General features: G+C 40.7%; 1 protein-coding gene across 7 annotated transcripts in view; it reads right to left on the bottom strand.

Moving 5' to 3' along the window:
• The window catches only part of trappc12 (trafficking protein particle complex subunit 12), a 162645-nt gene that overhangs the window by 69644 nt on the left and 75600 nt on the right, over positions 1–17401 (bottom strand). For all 7 annotated transcript variants that reach the window (XM_072251157.1, XM_072251162.1, XM_072251159.1 and 4 more), the window contains one exon: positions 13620–13692. In XM_072251157.1, the coding sequence (XP_072107258.1) occupies positions 13620–13692 (73 nt within the window). The remainder of the gene's footprint in view (positions 1–13619; positions 13693–17401) is intronic.

The following is a 17401-nucleotide window of genomic DNA, read 5'->3' as shown; positions in this document are numbered from 1 at the left end:
TTAATGCCCTACTTGACTTCCACAAAAATCAGAGTGGATTTACAAAATATAAATACTACCATTGCTGGAAATTGACAAAAAAAAATATAAAGTCCTACAAATATTCAGCACGTGTGAAGAAACAGAGTTAATCTTAACTGTTTCAGGTCAATTTTAACTGTTCAGATGTTGCCTGGCCTCCTGAATATTTAGAGTAATTAAACATGAAATTGGGATCTTTGGCACAACTTGTCCAAGCTGACCATTTCTCTCTGGCATTTTGTTCTTACTTTTCATTTTAGCCTTGGCCAGATATGGACAAAGGAGCAGAATCTAGAGCTGATATGAGAACGAAAATCCCTGGTATCAAGAAACCAGAGGAAAACTGCAGTCAACATGTATCTGGAGGAGGGGTAGGCTTGCAAAAACTGGACTCATATCAAATAATAAGGATGATAACTATGATTGTTAGTGGCAATCATCTGAGTCCAGGCCAACAACCTAGACCTAAACAGCATCAATTATATACCCCCATTTTTAATTGGGAGATGGATATTTGCTGATGATTATACAGTGTTCTGCTCCAACAATAACTTCTCAGATAACAAATCAATCCATTCTCACTGCCAGAAAGACAACAATTACGTCTGGACTGATGAGGTAGCAAGGAAAATGTATATCCATTATATGTAGGACAAAATTCAAAATTCATTCTCATGAGAGAGTGGAATCACTTTCGACTGGAAGTGTATCACCAGAATCTTAGCGTCAGCATTGACTGGAAACATAATTGGAACTGCCACATACATACTTGTATAAATGTATAAAGTACGTCCTATATATGACAGTATATTCTCCAATTGCCTAAAAAAAAATTAAGAAATTGGATGTCACCATCAACAAAACAGCCTATATCATTTTATTTTCAAAATTGCAATGGAGTTGTAAAATGGGAGGACTCTAACAAAAGAAAGAAAACTTGGACATAGTTTATCGCTTGTATTAGTTGTCATGGCCAAGTCATTGGGTGTATTTAAGGCAGAGATTGATAGGTATCTGAGTAGCCAGGGCATCAAAGGTTATGGTGAGAAGGCAGGGGAGTGGGACTAAATAGGAGAATGGATCAGGTCATGATAAAACGGTGGCGCAGACACGATGGGCCGAATGGCCTACTTCTGCTCCTTTGTCTTATGGTCTTATGTTTCAGGAACTGATTGAGTGAATATTTGTAACATAGGCAACATTTAGATTTGGTATTACTTTTCATTTACTCGTAAATTCTGGTGTATAAGCCCAGAATGTGGCCCTAAATTTTGGTCCTAAAATTAGGGCGTCAGTTTATACAGAGGGTGCCAACTTTGGAAAAACGAATACACAGAAGACAGGTTGTATTTACTGGCTGTTTTTGAGTCAAATACAAAAGAAAATACAAACGCTTATGAAATCTACACAAAAGATCTACAAAACACATTCTGTTTCTCAATTTACTTGTACACACTGTTGTCGTCAAACGTTCAGAGCTTGAAACTCTCACACTCTTCATTATCTGACTCTCCAAAAATCACGTCCCATTCTTCGACAGTCACCGTATCATCATAAGGAATGTCAATTTCTGCTTTGACATCGTCATTTGCAGCTTTACTGGCTGCCAAATCTCCATTGTCTTCTTCTAAAAGCAAATGATCTTCGGTGCCATCCAAAGCATTGCTGATGCTGCACCTCTTGAAGGCCTTCACAATGCACTCGGCCTTCATTTCCTCCCACGATTGCACTACCACTCGCAAACTGTAGCTAGAGATGCGGCCCTCATATTTCCCGCTGGAGAGAATGACTGATTTCCAGACATCATCAATTCATTCCACTGTTGACGCATGAATTCTTTGAATGGCTTGTTTAAACTCACATCTAGTGGCTGGAGCACGGACGTCAATCAAACCACTGGGGATGACTGCAATGTCCGTATTTTCAGCTTTCAATGCTGCTTTTGTCTCACCTGACAAGTGCACTTTGAACATATCCCAGCCAAGTAGCGACTTTTCCTTCCTGAAACCTTCGGGACGTCAATGCAACACCTCTTTAACCCACTTCAAGCAACCCGCTTCGCTCATCCAGCCGCGTTCTTGAACATAAACAACACCCCGCGGCAATTTTTCTTTCTTTGGGAATGTTTTCCTCTTAAAAATCACCATCAATGGTAGTTTGGTCCCATCAGCCATACACATTAACACAACAGTAAGATGTTGCTTTCTCCTCCTTCTGATTGACAGTGCGGTTGCCAGCAAAATCAAAGAACATTGGTGTCTCGTCCATGTTACCAATCAGTGAGAGCGGGTAAGAATGTGCCTTTTGATGCTTGATTACAAAGGATTGGAAGGCTGTAATCTTATTCTCAAGGTTGCTTGGCAACTTCTGAGCAATCTTTGTTTTTTGTCTCAGCACAAGAAAACGCCTATTCATAAATTGGGGGCACCAACTTCGCGCAGCTTTGAAATTTTCACTGACCTCACGGTGTTTCTCGGCCCATTTCAGCGCTTGAACTCCAACTGTTTCTCTGGTAACAATGTATCCAGACGATCGCTGGCGATTCACCCACTCTAAAACTTTTTCTTCCAGTTCTGGCCACTGGCATGTTTTCTCGTGGTTTGCTCATTTCGACTTTGGCCCCTCAGCGTGTCCTCTGCCTTTCTCCACCCTCTCACTTGTTTCTCGTTTACACTAAACTTCTTAGCAGCTGCAGAATTATTTGTTCCTTTAGCAAAATCAACAACCTTCAGCTTGAAGCCAGCATCATATCGCATTCATTTTAATCTTTTGTACATGGTGGTCACAAACTCAATACTGAGTACAAGTACTGATCCTGCCACCCCGTGTTATGTTTTAACAAGATTACGATGGGCACTAAATGGTTTCATGGGGGTTACATTTCAGAGGATTCTTTAACATTGGGAACCTAATCCAAAACTTCCCTCCCTGATTTATTTATTAAGAATTTGCTTATAACGCTCTACAATGTGCAGGCCTATTTTCTTAGCAGATACTGGTTCACAAAATTTCCACATTCCAGACCCAGCAAAGCTGAGTACCAGCATGTGAGATCTTGTGATCTTTTCTGGTTAAATCAAAAACCTCTACAAAAGAGGTCGGCTTATACAAAGGTGACATGAAAAAGTCACTTTTTTAACCTTGAAAATGGAGGGTCATCTTATACTCTGGGTCAGCTTATACACTGGAATTTACGGTACTTGCAAAGCATTAGAGTATTATTATTGTTTAAACAGTTTATCTCAAAGTTGTGCATTATTTGATGATTACAAATTGGGAATGTATTATTTTACTACTACTAAAAAGATGCACCATTCCATATTTGAAATATTAACCGAAACTTTGCACAACGCTGCATTTTCCAGCATAGTACTTAAGAGCTACCATTTTGCAAGATATCTAGTGTGTGTAGATAAGTGCTGCATCTAAGAAAACATTAGCAAGCTGTTTTAGTTAAAATATTAAGTTCGCTATTTTAGAAACATCTTCAATGCTGTTAATCCAAGATAAAGATCAAAAGCGACAGAAACCCATGGCAGGGTAGGCACCATCGGTGGTGAAAAAAAGATAGGTTAATGTTTTGACTAAAACTGGTAAAGATTAAAGAAAAAATAAAGATCAATGGAAAGTATTGTGATTGTGTGGAAGGAAGGGAGCATAAATCACAAAATTATTATACATAATGAGCAAAAGTTTGTTTTGAAGGAGGCAAAAGTGGAAAAAGAGCTGAATGCTAAATGTAGAAGGCTTTAATGTGTCTAGACTAAAGCTGAGGTATTATTCCTTATTTTAAGTTCAGTCTTACTGCAAATGAAGGACACTGAAGAGAATAAAATATAATTTGCCTGCATGTAGAATTAAGGTGACAGGGAATTAGAAGCTTCATCCCCTTGTCCTCAGCTTCTACTTCACCATTTTCCATTTTCAACTGATTATCTTGCATTTCTGGCAAACGGAGAAGTATTTCCTTATTGTCAAGGAACTCCAAATGGAATTTTCCCCTGAGAGTGCAATCAATTACTATCAACAGCGCCTCCACTTTCCATGACACGTTCAGAATCACTGGCATACAGTACGTCGTGAAATTTCTTGTTTGCTGCAGCAGTGGATGCAATACATAATCTTTAAAAACAATAAATAACAATAAGCAACATGTATATTAAAATTAAATTACATAAGTTGTGCAAAAAGAGCAAAAACGAAGTGAGGTAGTTGAAGACCATTCAGAACTTTGATGGCGGAAGGGAAGAACATGTTCCTAAAATGTTGAGTGAGTTTCCTCAGGCTCCTGTAGCTCCTCCTTGTTGGTAGTAATGTGCAGAGGGCATGCACTGGGTGATGAATGTCCTTAATGATAGATGCAGCCTTTTTGAGGCATTGCCTTTTGAAGATGTCCTCAATGCTGGGGAGGCCAGTGCCCATGATGAATCTGAATGAGTTTACAACTTCCTGCAGCTTTTTCCTGATCCTGTGAAGTGGCCTCTTCATACCAGACAGTGATGCAACCAGTTAGAATGCCCTCCATGGTATATCTGCAGAAATTTGTAAGAATTTTTGGTGACATACCAAGCCTCTACAAACTCCTTGTGAAATATAACCTCTGTCATACCTCCTTTGTAATTCCATCAATATGTTGGTCCCAAAACAGATCTTCAGAGATGTTAATACTCAGGAACTTGAAACTGCTCACCTTTTTCACTGCTGATCCGTCGATGAGGACTGGTATGCACTCCCTCGACTCCACTTTCATGAAGTTCACAATCAATTCCTTGGCTTTACTGAGCTTGAGTGTAAGGGTGCAAGATCATTAATTTTACCTGAAAGCTTTCCATACTGTGGTATCCCAAACACAGTTTCAGGTAAAACAAATGTTGGCTTGTAAAGTTACTTTATTGTATTTGCTTAACAATACAATCACCTCTGCACTGATAAGATTGTGTGCAGACTGAGTGACTATTTTGCGTAATAGCTAAAACCTTGGAACGTTGGCTGCACCTATCAGCTTCCATGCTACAGGACTGCTTTGATGACGTTGACTGGAATGTCTCCCATGAAGAGGATGTCCGAGTTCACGGATGGGGTCACGAGTTTCATTTGGAAGTGCATTGAGGATGTTGTCCCCCAGAAGATGTCAGGGTCTATCCAAACCAGAAACCCTGGATCAACAGTTCTGTGCGAACAGCACTTACCATGCGACACAGAGCTTACATTGCTGGTAATCAGCAGGAGCTCAAGAGATGCAGCTACGATCTGTGCAAAGTCATCAAGGCAGCGAAACAATACTATAGGGACAAGATCCAGACACAACTTTCAACCAACAACACACGCAGCTTATGGCAACGTTTGCACGCCATCACAGACTTCAAAGCTAAATGTAGTGGAGTTTCCAACATTCATACCTCTCTCCCAGATGAACTAAATCTTTTTTACGTTCAATTTGACGTTGCCAACACTGAGCCCCTGAGGAGACCTACAGCTGATGCGACCTACAGCTTGGTCATCTCTGAGGCCAAAGTACATAGGTGTTTCCAACGAGTGGACGGTTGCAAGGCTGCGGGACTGGACAGCATTCCAGGGCGGGTACTCAGGATGCTTATGTGAGAATGCTGTTCTTGGATAACAGCTCAGCATTCAACACCATAATTCCCTTTAAGCTCAAAAAGTAGCTCAGGGACCTCGGCCTTCAACCTGCCTTGTGCAGCTGGATCCTGGACTTCCTGTCAGATCGCCAGCAGGTGGTAAGAGTGGGCTCCCTCACCTCTGCCCCTCAACACAGGTGCCCCTCAGGGCTGTGTACTAAGCCCCTCCCCCCAAATCTGACATACCTTTGCATCTTCTAGCTCTGGTCTGATTTTATTACTTCACCATTGTGAGGTTACCAAAAACCTTGTAGTCCTATCATAAGTCTCTCTGACCTTTACTTTTCTTTTAAGCTATCCCTTAAAACCAATCTCTGACCAAGCTTCAGATTATCTCAGACTTACACGGCATGAAAACAGGCCCTTTTCCCCAACCCTTCCATGCTGATCAAGGCACCTTCCTGAATTAATTACATTTGGCGCATATCCTTCTACAACTTTCCTATCCATTAACCTATCCAAATAACTTAAGTTCACTAAAATTCACTGGGTGCATTTCTGACATCTCCCTCCCCTTTTTTGACCTTTAGGGACAAACTGCCTACCAATATCTTTTATAAATCTGCTGATTCATACACTGTCTCCTGTAAAAATGCCATTCCCTTTTCTCAGTTCTTTTGTCTCTGCCGCATCTGTTCCCAGGATGAGGCTTTCCCTTCTGGGACATCAAAGATGTCCTCCTCCTTCAAAGAATCTCCCTGGACATCTGATCTCATCCGATCTTCTCACAGCCTTAACAGGGATAGAATTCCTCTTGTCCTCACCTACCATCCACAAGCCCCTGCATCCAACATATAATTCTCCACAACTTCCACCATCTTCAACAAGACCCCACCACCAAACACATCTTTACTTTCCCCCCACCACTTTCTGCCTTCCACAGGGATTGCTCCCTCCATGATTCCCAAGTCCATTAGTTCTTCCTCATTAATCACCATCCCAGAACTTATCCCAAGCGGCAAAAGTGCTAAACCTGTCCATTCACCTGTCCCTGCAAGTGAGGCAACACTTCATCTGTGGGGTCATCTACTGTATCCAGTGCTCCCAATGTAGCCTCCTTTACTTTGGTGAGACCTGACATAGATTGGGGGACTGGTTTGTCAAGCACCTTCCCTCCATCCACAAAAAGCAGGGTTTCCTGGTAGCCAACTATTTCAATTCCATTTCCTATTCCTATTCTGACATGTCGATCCATTGCTTCCTCGTCTGCCACACTGAGGGTGCTCTCAGGTTGGTCTAGGTAGCTCCAACCTGATGCCATGAACATCGATTTCTCCAAGGTCTGATAACTTTTCCTCCTCCTCTTTCCTCTTCATTTCCCCACTCTGGCCCCTCTTTTATCTCTTCTCCTCCCATCCTCTATCCTTTCTAGTCCTGATGAAAGGTCTCGGCTCGAAGTGTTGAACGTTCATTCATTTCCACAGATGCTGCTTGACCTCCTGAGTTTTTCCAGCATTTTGTGTGTGTTGCTCTGGGTTTCCAGCATCTGCAGAATCTCGTGTTTACAAGTAACTAAAGTACTGTAATTAGACCTGCCTCTACCACTCAACCGACAATTTCACATGGTCCCTTAACAGCACAGTTATAGCCAAGGGAACCCAGCAGCATCTCCACTTTTTGAGGAGGTTGAAGCAAGAGAGGCTTCCCCTCCTCATTCCAACCAATTTTTATGTTTATTATAATATATAGTTTACTTTTTAAACTTGTGTCGTAAATGCACCTTATGCTAAATGTCAATCTTCTAGAATATATTTTATCATTTAAAAAAGTTATTTGTTATAATTTTACTTTATGTATTGTGTGTGTTATATGTACTGTGTTGTGCACTTTGGTCCGGAGGAACGTTGTTTCGTTTGGTGGTATGTGTGTATATGGTTGAATAACAATAAACTTGAAATTCTTCAGAAGATTATTCCATATACCCACCTCTGACCTTGAGACTGGTTGTATGTGTTCTCAAGCTTTTCTGTCTTCTGCCTAAAGGGTAGGGGCAGGAGAATGACAGGGGCAGAGGGGTTCTTAATTACATTAGCTGTTTTACTTGGGCAGTGAGATATAGACAGAGGCCACTGAGGGAAAGTTGGTTTTAGTCATGTGCTGAGCTGTGTTCACAACTCTGCAGTTTGTTGTGGTCTTCTAGTTGCCACACTAATCCACAATGCATCTGTATAGGATGTTTTTTATGGTGCATCTGTAAAAATTGGTTAGAATCATCAGGGACATGCTGTATTTCAGCCTTCTGAAGGAAGAAGTGTTGATAGGTTTTCTTGGTCATTTTTGGACTGTTGGACCTGGCAAACTTGACCTGCTGGATCTATGAACTTGAAGGTTTCAACTGTCTGCACCTCAGCATAATTGACATAGGCAGGTGCGTGTCTTATGCCCTGTTTCTTGAAGTGGATGACCAGTTCTTTAGTTCTGGTGAAAATTTTACTGACACCATGCTATTAGGCTCACTGTATTATGTTTTATTTGCTTAAAAACATGGGAAGTTGTTCTGGAACATTTGTTAAAGGTTCCCTCTCGATACAGGGTTTTCTTGTATCAGTTTGACTATAAATGGTGTTAGGCTAATCAAGTGAATATCACATATCCAACTTTTTTTTTGTGGACGTTAACAAATCCAAGCTGACATTCTGAATGACTGATTTACTGTCAATTATAGCGCACTTATCAATGAACCCGAGACCAACTAAAGGATAAAACATAGCCCCAGGATTAAACTACTGCATTCTCTTCAATCTTAACTGGACAATGTATAAAAGTCACTGAACCATCAATTGCAATGATCAATATGCGCCTGCCAAAACCAAATTTTGTATGTTTTTGTTATTGCTATCACTAATATTAATTGTCAATCTACAGCTGCACTGCTCAAATTAACAATATTACACAGAAGACAAAATAGTGAAGTTAATTTTTGAACTGAAGAAACAGATTTGGAGGATTAAGTTACATGAGAAACAGACTTTCTCCCGGTCTGTGCAAAGCTTACAACAGCAATATTTTCTGCGATTAAACTGCACAGTTTCCCCCATCTTCTTCATTGTTGCTTCTACACAGCTGACTTGGTCCTTAAGGCTGATTTATACTTCTGCGTAGGCTCTACGCCGTAGCCTACGCAAGTGGCCTACGCCGTTGTGAGCATTTATACTTGTGCGTTGGTGTGTCTGTGTCGCTCTGCAATTCACCACCAAAACGCTAGTTGGTGGTGGGGTTTCTATGCCACTGTGTTGAGTTTCTTTGTGTACTTCAAACAATGGCGACTGAAACTGAGTGCATCATGTTGGAGTTGGAGCTAATAAATATTGAACAAGAGTTAATTTTATTGAAATTACTCCAACGCAGAAAACAGAAAAGGTGTCGGAGCAGATGGTGTGTACGACCATTGAATGGATTGAGGCAGAAGGAGGGTGAATTTTCTATGCTTGCCGGCCACTGAGAGACATGGATGAGGAAATGCATTTCAAATATTTTCGGATATCGGCAGGTAAATTTGATGATTTGGTTCATCGTCTCCAAGCAATGCTACCAAGCCGATCAATCACAGTTGTTGCGGTCTGCGTCGCCGCGACACGTAGTTACATTTTTGGGAAGGTGCGCGTCAGGTTACAGTGTAGGGTACACGGCTAGATTTAACACAGAAGTATAAATTGGCCTTTATTCAGCTGCTTCTACAAGTCCTATTGTTCTTGTTTCTCTTCTACTTACGTAACGATTTTGCCTCTCTTGCCCATATTTTAATGCATAATCTCTTCCTTTCCCCAATCCTTAATTAAAAGGAAATAAAAGAAATAATAAAAAGTGAAAGGAGTTTAGAAAGCCATAAGATATTCTGTTTTTACGAGGGGTGCTTGATAAGTTCGTGGCCTAAGGTAGAAGGAGTCAATTTTAGAAAACCTAGCACATTTACTTTTTTCTACATTTACACACTTAGTCCAGCGGTCATGGAGCATACGGATCCCTTCCCTGTAGAAGTTGGCGTCTTGGACCTCCAGAAGTGGTTCGCAGCAGGGGTGATTGATAAGTTTGTGGCCTAAAGTAGAAGGAGATGAACAGAAACTTCAAACTTTCTGCATTTTCACTCAGAGTTGAAATGCACGTGCATGTAATGAGAGCTGTATAACTCATCTCCTTTTGCCTTAGGCCACTCACATCAATTACCCCTGCTGTGGACCACCTGGAGGTCCAAGACGCTCTTGTTACATGCATGTGCAGTTCAACTCTTTGAGTGATAATGCAGAAAGTTTGAAGTTAATAACTCATTTCCTTCTACCTTAGGCCACGAACTTAGCAGTCACCCCTGCTGTGGACCACTTCTACAAAGAAGGAATCCGTATGCTCCACGACCGTTGGACTAAGTGTGTACTTGTAGGAGGGGACTACGTTGAAAAATAAATGTGCTAGGTTTTCTAAAATTGACTCCTTTTACCTTAGACAACAAGCTTATCAATCACCCCTCGTACATTCTGACTTTATATTATAGAGTCAAAAAGATAAAAACAGAAACAGGATCTTTGACCCACCGAGTCTCAATCATCCATCATATCACTCATCTATACCAATTCTACATTAATCCCAATTTAATTCTCCACACATTCTGATCATCCCCTTTTTGATTCTACCACTCAGTAGGAAATTTATGATGGTCAGTTAACTTAACAAACTACATTTTTGGGACATGGAGGAAAATAGAGCATTGGCAGGAAACTTACTCAGTCATAGTAGAACTTGCAAATTCCGCAGTGTAGCAGAAGTTAGTAGTGAACTTCTGATTCTGGCATTGTACTAGTTGTACCACTGTGTCACCATAAAATTGATAGATACTCTCTGTATTCTACAATTTTCTATAGCAGAGCATTGTAACTGGCTGTATCACCTTCTGGTATGGGGAGCGGGGGGGAGAACCAATTTGAAAACTAGTATTAAATGGCCTATTACTTAGTCACAGTAGCTTATGACATTACAGATTGCCACAAGTTCCAAAGCACCAAATAAATGAGTATATTTGAGGATCTTAATCCGTTTGTAAGCTGCAGAGAGCCACAAAATTAGTCAGCTCTGTTATGGGCACTAGCCTCCATAGTATCCAAGACATCTTCATGGAGAGGTGCCTCAAAAAGGCAGCACCCATTATTAAAGACACCCACCACCCAGGACATGCCCTGTTCTTATTGCTATCATCAGGAAGGAGGTACAGAAGCCTGATGGCACACTCAATGATTCAGGAACAGATATATTAAGAGCAAAAGGATTGTAAGGGATAAAATTGGTCCTCTTGAAGATCAGAGTGGTCGGCTATGTGTGGAACCAAAGGAAATGGGGGAGATCTTAAATAGGTTTTTTTGCGTCTGTATTTACTAAGGAAACTGGCATGAAGTCTACGGAATTAAGGGAAACTAGTAATGAGATCACGGAAACTGTACAGATCGAAAAGGAGGAGGTCCTTGCTGTCTTGAGGAAAATTAAAGTGGATAAATCCCTGGGACCTGACAGGGTGTTCCCTCGGACCTTGAAGGAGACTAGTGTTGAAATTGCAGGGGCCCTGGCAGAAATATTTAAAATGTCGCTGTCTACAGGTGAGGTGCCGGAGGATTGGAGAGTGGCTCATGTTGTTCCGTTGTTTAAAAAAGGATCGTAAAGTAATCTGGGAAATTATAGGTCAGTAAGTTTAACGTCAGTAGTAGATAAGTCATTGGAGGGAGTACTAAGAGACAGAATCGACAAGCATTTGGATAGACAGGGACTTACTAGGGAGAGTCAACATGGCTTTGTGCGTGGTAGGTCATGTTTGACCATTAATGGTAAGGCACTGAGGAGTGCAGTGGAACAGAGGGATCTGGGAATACAGATACAAAATTCCCTAAAAGTGGCGTCACAGGTAGATAGGGTCGTAAAGAGAGCTTTTGGTACATTGGTCTTTATTAATCAAAGTATTGAGTATAAGAGCTGGAATGTTATGATGAGGTTGTATAAGGCATTAGTGAGGCCGAATCTGGAGTATTGTGTTCAGTTTTGGTCACCAAATTACAGGAAGGATATAAATAAGGTTGAAAGAGTGCAGAGAAGGTTTACAAGGATGTTGCCGGGACTTGAGAAACTCAGTTACAGAGAAAGGTTGAATAGGTTAGGATTTTATTCCCTGGAGCGTAGAAGAATGAGGGGAGATTTGATAGAGGTATATAAAATTATGATGGGTATAGATAGAGTGAATGCAAGCAGGCTTTTTCCACTGAGGCAAGGGGAGAAAAAAATCAGAGGATGTGGGTTAAGGGTGAGGGGGGAAAAGTTTAAAAGGAACATTGGGGGGGCTTCTTCACACAGAGAGTGGTGGGAGTATGGAATGAGCTGCCAGACGAGGTGGTAAATGTGGGTTCTTTTTTAACATTTAAGAATAAATTGGACAGATACATGGATGGGAGGTGTATGGAGGGATATGGTCCGTGTGCAGGTCAGTGGGACTAGGCAGAAAATGGTTCGGCACAGCCAAGAAGGGCCAAAAGGCCTGCTTCTGTGCTGTAGTTTCTATGGTTTCCCCTTCTACTATCATTTCTGAATGAATATTGAACCTATGAACACTACCTCACTACATTTTAGATTTCTGTTTTTACATTATTTAACTATTACATATTTACTGCAATTCAGTTTTTTTCTAATGTCATCATGCATGCATTGTACAGCTGCCACAAGGTTAGCAAATTTCATGACATGTGCTGGTGATATTAAACCAGATTCTGAACCTGTCAATAACAACATTAAAGTATTTCAGAAACAAGAGAAAATCTACAGATGCTGGAAATCCAAGCACCACACACAAAATGCTGGAGGAACTCAGCATTGTGTGTGTTGCTTGAAGTATTTCAGTAAAAGATTTCACTAAAGTCTTTCTAGGATTCAGAAGGATGTTGGAAATCCCTGGAGTGCTTCTATCGTAGCAAATATTCAGCTAGAATCAAAATATGAACCTGATTAAACCAATCATGTTTGATCTGTTACAGGATATTTTTCCTAAAATTATTTTTATTTGCAATCCTGAAGGATGAACTACCACCTGCTCCTGTAATGTTTCATATTCCTGCAGCCACTCACCAGAACTAGCTTTTTCTTCCACCACCCTCTTCCCCACCAACCCCCCTCCCCCTCCAATTCCACTGCTGGATCTCAGCCTCAGTACCTCCTCAGTTGATTTAACTGAGATCACATGCACCATGCATAATCCTGCTCAAGATCCTCTGCTGGTTTAATTCCAAGAGCAGCAAGGAGGAGAATGTTAACATGTTTCACCAGGGAAATGCTGTTTCTTTAACATGTCAAAATAGCGAAAACACACTCAATATTAGCACATTAATGAATTTGAAATATTTTAAGTCAAGCAGTAAAAATCAAATGCAAATGACAGGGATAAACAATATCTGAAATCCCACAAAGTCAGATCAACTGCGTTCAGACCTACAGTCATGCTTGTCAGCTCTGCCAGTGTCCCTTGATGCATAATTGGTGAAAATATGTGCATCCAGTACTTCACAGATATGCACAAGACAGTCAAATCTTGGCCATACTAAATTATCTGCCCCATGCAGCTGTGGGATGTTTTTAACTTAAGCTAAGATTGATGTACAATTACAGACTTTATAGGCAGGTGAGAGCAAAACCTTCAAATTGCAAGTTAGCTCTTATGAAGGTTTCAATTCTCAGCAATGCAGAATTTCTTGCACAGTTTACACAAAGTACGGTTCTTGTAAGTTACTATCTACATATTAAGAAATGTCTGAAAAATTCAAGTTTTTGAACTAAAATTTAAGCTTAGTGCTAATTCTGAGGGGCAGTGACAGTATTTAAGTTCTTGTATGGCTGCTCTTCATTTCAAAATAAAGTCAAATTGTTATTTATAAAACACTGAAACCTGAAAAAAAAGATGTATTACTCTTCATGAGAAAATAGTACTATGAAAATTCATACCTTGTCTATTCTCAGAGGATATGCTGATCATACTTCCATCTTCAGCTAGTCCATTTTCCAAGTTATTATGAACCTGCATGAAACACAGTTCAAATTTTAAAGATTCATGAGAATAGATGGTGCCAATAACCGGCTACACTGCATGCAACACTGAAGGGAACACCGAATATTCCTGTTTAGCACTACAACAGCTGGGATCTAGTCAGAATCATGGGTACTTCTGTAAGCAATAATGTTTTAAAACAGTTAAAAAAAAATCTATCGATACTGAAAATTGGAGTACCCTGGACTGCAGACTAAGGTTACGAGTGCAGTTCGCATTTAAGAAAAAGGAAATGAAGAAAGAGTATGGATTTGTAAGTAAACTTGCAATGCAGAGTTCTTAGATTCACCACTCCCAACTATCCTGCTGGTGTACGTACAGGTCTCTGATAAGTAAAATTGAAGACCCCAGTGCAAGTCTGCTGTAACAGACAGACATCAGGAACTGCTGTGGTCTTTGCCTCATGGAAACACGGTTCACCACCACCATTTCAAGCTGCAGCCCAAGGGCTTCACCATCCAACGTAAAGAAAGGAGAGCTGAGGCTTTTAAAAGTAAAGGAGGTGGAGTATGCTTCATGACTAACTCATTGTGGTGCAGAGACATGGTGATTCTATCTCAGTTCTGCTTACCAAATCTGGGTAAATCAGTGTGCATTTCACCCCAACCAACAGGCTATGAAGGAGCTGAAGAGTGTGATTAGCAGTCACAAAACAGCACCCCCTGATGCTTTCCCTATCATTGCAGGGAATTTCAACCAAGGAAGCTTGAAGAAGTCTCTGACCAACTACCACAAACAAAACCTGTAGAACCAGAGGAGCCAACACACTTGACCACTGTTACACCACCATCAGTATTTGGCGAGCCACACAAAAGAATGAACGCTTAAATAAATATTATTTTTGAAAATTGAAAATTCAAGACACAACTACATTACAAGCACCTTTGTTTTACTAAGAAATGATGCAGAAAATGTCTTCAGTTTTCAAAACAAGTAACCAATTGAATTTACTGAAGGAAATATACAGTACCTGTAAAAAGCATTCACCCCGCCCACCTCCCACCCCACCAGAAGTTTACATGTTCTGTTGTTTTACAACGTTGAATCACAGAGGATTTAATTTGGCTTTTTTGACATTGATCCACAGAAAAAGACTCTTTCATGTCAAAGTGAAAAAGACCTCTACAAAGTGATCTAAATTAATTACAAAGAAAAAACACAAAATAATTGATTGCAGAAGTATTCACCCCCTTTAATATAACACACCAAATCATCATTGGTGCAGCCAATGGGTTTTAGAAGTCACATAATTAGTTAAACAGAGATCTGTTTTTGGAGACTTGTGTGCAGTCAAGGTGGTTCAATTGACTGTAGTGAAAATACATCTATAGCTGGAAGGTCCAACTGCTTGTGAGCCAGTGTCATGGCAAAATCTACACCATGAAGACAAAAAAAAAAACACTGAGAAAATCCGCAAAAAAGGTTATTGAAAGGCATAAGCCAGGAGATGGATACAAGAAAATTTCCAAGTCACTGAATATCCCTTGGAGTACAGATACGTCAATCATCAAGAAATGGAAAGAATATGGCACAGCTGTAACTCTGCCTAGAGCAGGCGATCCTCAAAAACTGAGTGACCATGCAAGAAGGGGGCGAGTGAGGGAGACAACCATGAGATCTGGAGGACTTACAAGCTTCAGTAGCTGAGATGGGACAGACAGCACATACAACAACTGTGGCCCAGGTGCTACACCATTTGCAGCTTTATGGGAGAGTGACAAAGAAAAAGTCACTGTTGAAAAAAAAAACTCACATGAAATCTCAGCTAGAGTTTGCAAGAAAGCATGTGGGAGACCCTGAAGTCAGCTGGAAGGTGGTTCTCTGGTCTGATAAAACCAAAATTGTGCTTCTTGGTCATCAGACTAAATGCTATGTTTGATGTAAGCTGAACACCGCACATCATCAAAAACACACCATCCCTACTGTAAAGCATGGTGGTGGCTACATCTGCTGTGGGGGTGCTTCACTGCAGCATGTCCTGGAAGGCCTATGAAGGTAGAGGGCAAAATCCTGTAGGAAAACCTGATGTAGTTTGCAAGAGATCTGCAAAGTGGAAGAAGATTTGTTTTCTAGCAAGACAATGACCCCAAGCATAAAGCCAAAGCTACACAGGAATGGCTTAAAAACAACAAAGTCAATGTCCTGAAGTGGCCAAGTCAGAGTCCAGGCTTCAATTTAATTGAGAATTTGCAGCTGAACTTGAAAATGGCTGTTCTCTCACAATCCCCATGCAGTGTGACAGAGCTTGAGCAATTTTGTCAAAAAATATTGGGGAAAACTTGCAGTGTCCAGATGTGCAAAGCTGACAGAGACTTATCCATACAGACTCAAAGCTATAATTGCTGCCAAAGGAGCAGCCACTATATACTGACTTGAAAGGGTGAGTAATTATGCAAATCAATTACTTTGTGTTTAATAATTGTAATAAATTTAGAACAATTTTTAGAAATTTGTTTTTACTTTGACACAAAAGTATCTTTTCTGTTGATCAGAGTCAAAAAAGCCAAATTAAATCAAGTGTGACTCAATGTAAAACAATAAAACATGAAAACTTCCAGGGTGGGGGGGAGGGGGTGAATAGTTTTTATAGGCACTAAATTGAAATCAATGCACATAATGCATTAGGCACAAGCAACCTCCAGAATCAGATTTATTATCCCTGACATACATCATGAAATTAGTTACTTTCTGGCCACAGTATAGTGCAACACATAAATAGCATGCTACAATAACTAATACACATATAAAAAATAACTAATACACATACAATAAGTAAGTAGTGCAAGAAGAGAGCAACATAGTCAGTTACTATTGAAGGGTTCATAGACCGTTCAGAAATCTGATGGTGGAGGGGAAGAAGCTGTTCCTAAAATATTTAGGGTTTGTTTCCAGACTCCTGTACTGCCTCCCTGATGGTAGCGATGAAAAGAGGGCACATCCTGGATGGCTAGAATCTTCAATGATGAATGTCATCTTTTTGAGGTATTGCCTTTCAAAGATGTCCTTAATAGTGGGGGAGGCTTGTGCCCATGATGGAGCTGTTTGAGCTTACAACCCTCTGCAGTTTTTTCCAATCCTGTGCATTTGCACCTCCACACCAAACTGTGATGCAACTAGTTAGAATGCATCTAAGGCCATCTGTAGAAATTTGCTAGTCTTAGGCGATATACCAAATCTCCTCAAACTCCTAAAATATAGTCACAGGCATGCCTTCTTTGTAATTAGTATGTTGGATCCTGGATAGATGTTCAAAGATGTCGACACCTAGAAATTTGAAACTGTTCACTGTTTCCACTGCTGACCCCTTGGTGAGGACTGGTGTATGTTCTCCCAGCTTCCTCTTCCTGGAATCCACAATCAATTCCTTGGTGATACTGACACTGAGTGCAAAGTTGTTGCAAGACCTCTCAAACAGCCGATCTATCTCACTCTTGCATCACTCTCTCACTCAATGCTTTTCCAGAGGGAGGTGTAGCGGCCCAGGTTTTGAAGCTTGTTGATTGGTACTGAGGGGATAGTGGTGTTGAATGCTGAGCTGTAATCAATAAACAACAGCTTGACTGGCTATTGTCCAGGTGGTCCAAGATTGAATGGAGACCCAGTGAGATTGAATCTGCTGAAGACCTATTGCAGCAGTAGGCAAAATGCAGCAGGTCCATCCCTTGCTTAGGCAGTTAAT

This window comes from Mobula birostris, chromosome 2, assembly GCF_030028105.1.
Source record: "Mobula birostris isolate sMobBir1 chromosome 2, sMobBir1.hap1, whole genome shotgun sequence".
In the NCBI taxonomy this organism is placed as follows: domain Eukaryota; kingdom Metazoa; phylum Chordata; class Chondrichthyes; order Myliobatiformes; family Myliobatidae; genus Mobula; species Mobula birostris.
This window is presented reverse-complemented; position numbering and strand designations above follow the sequence as displayed.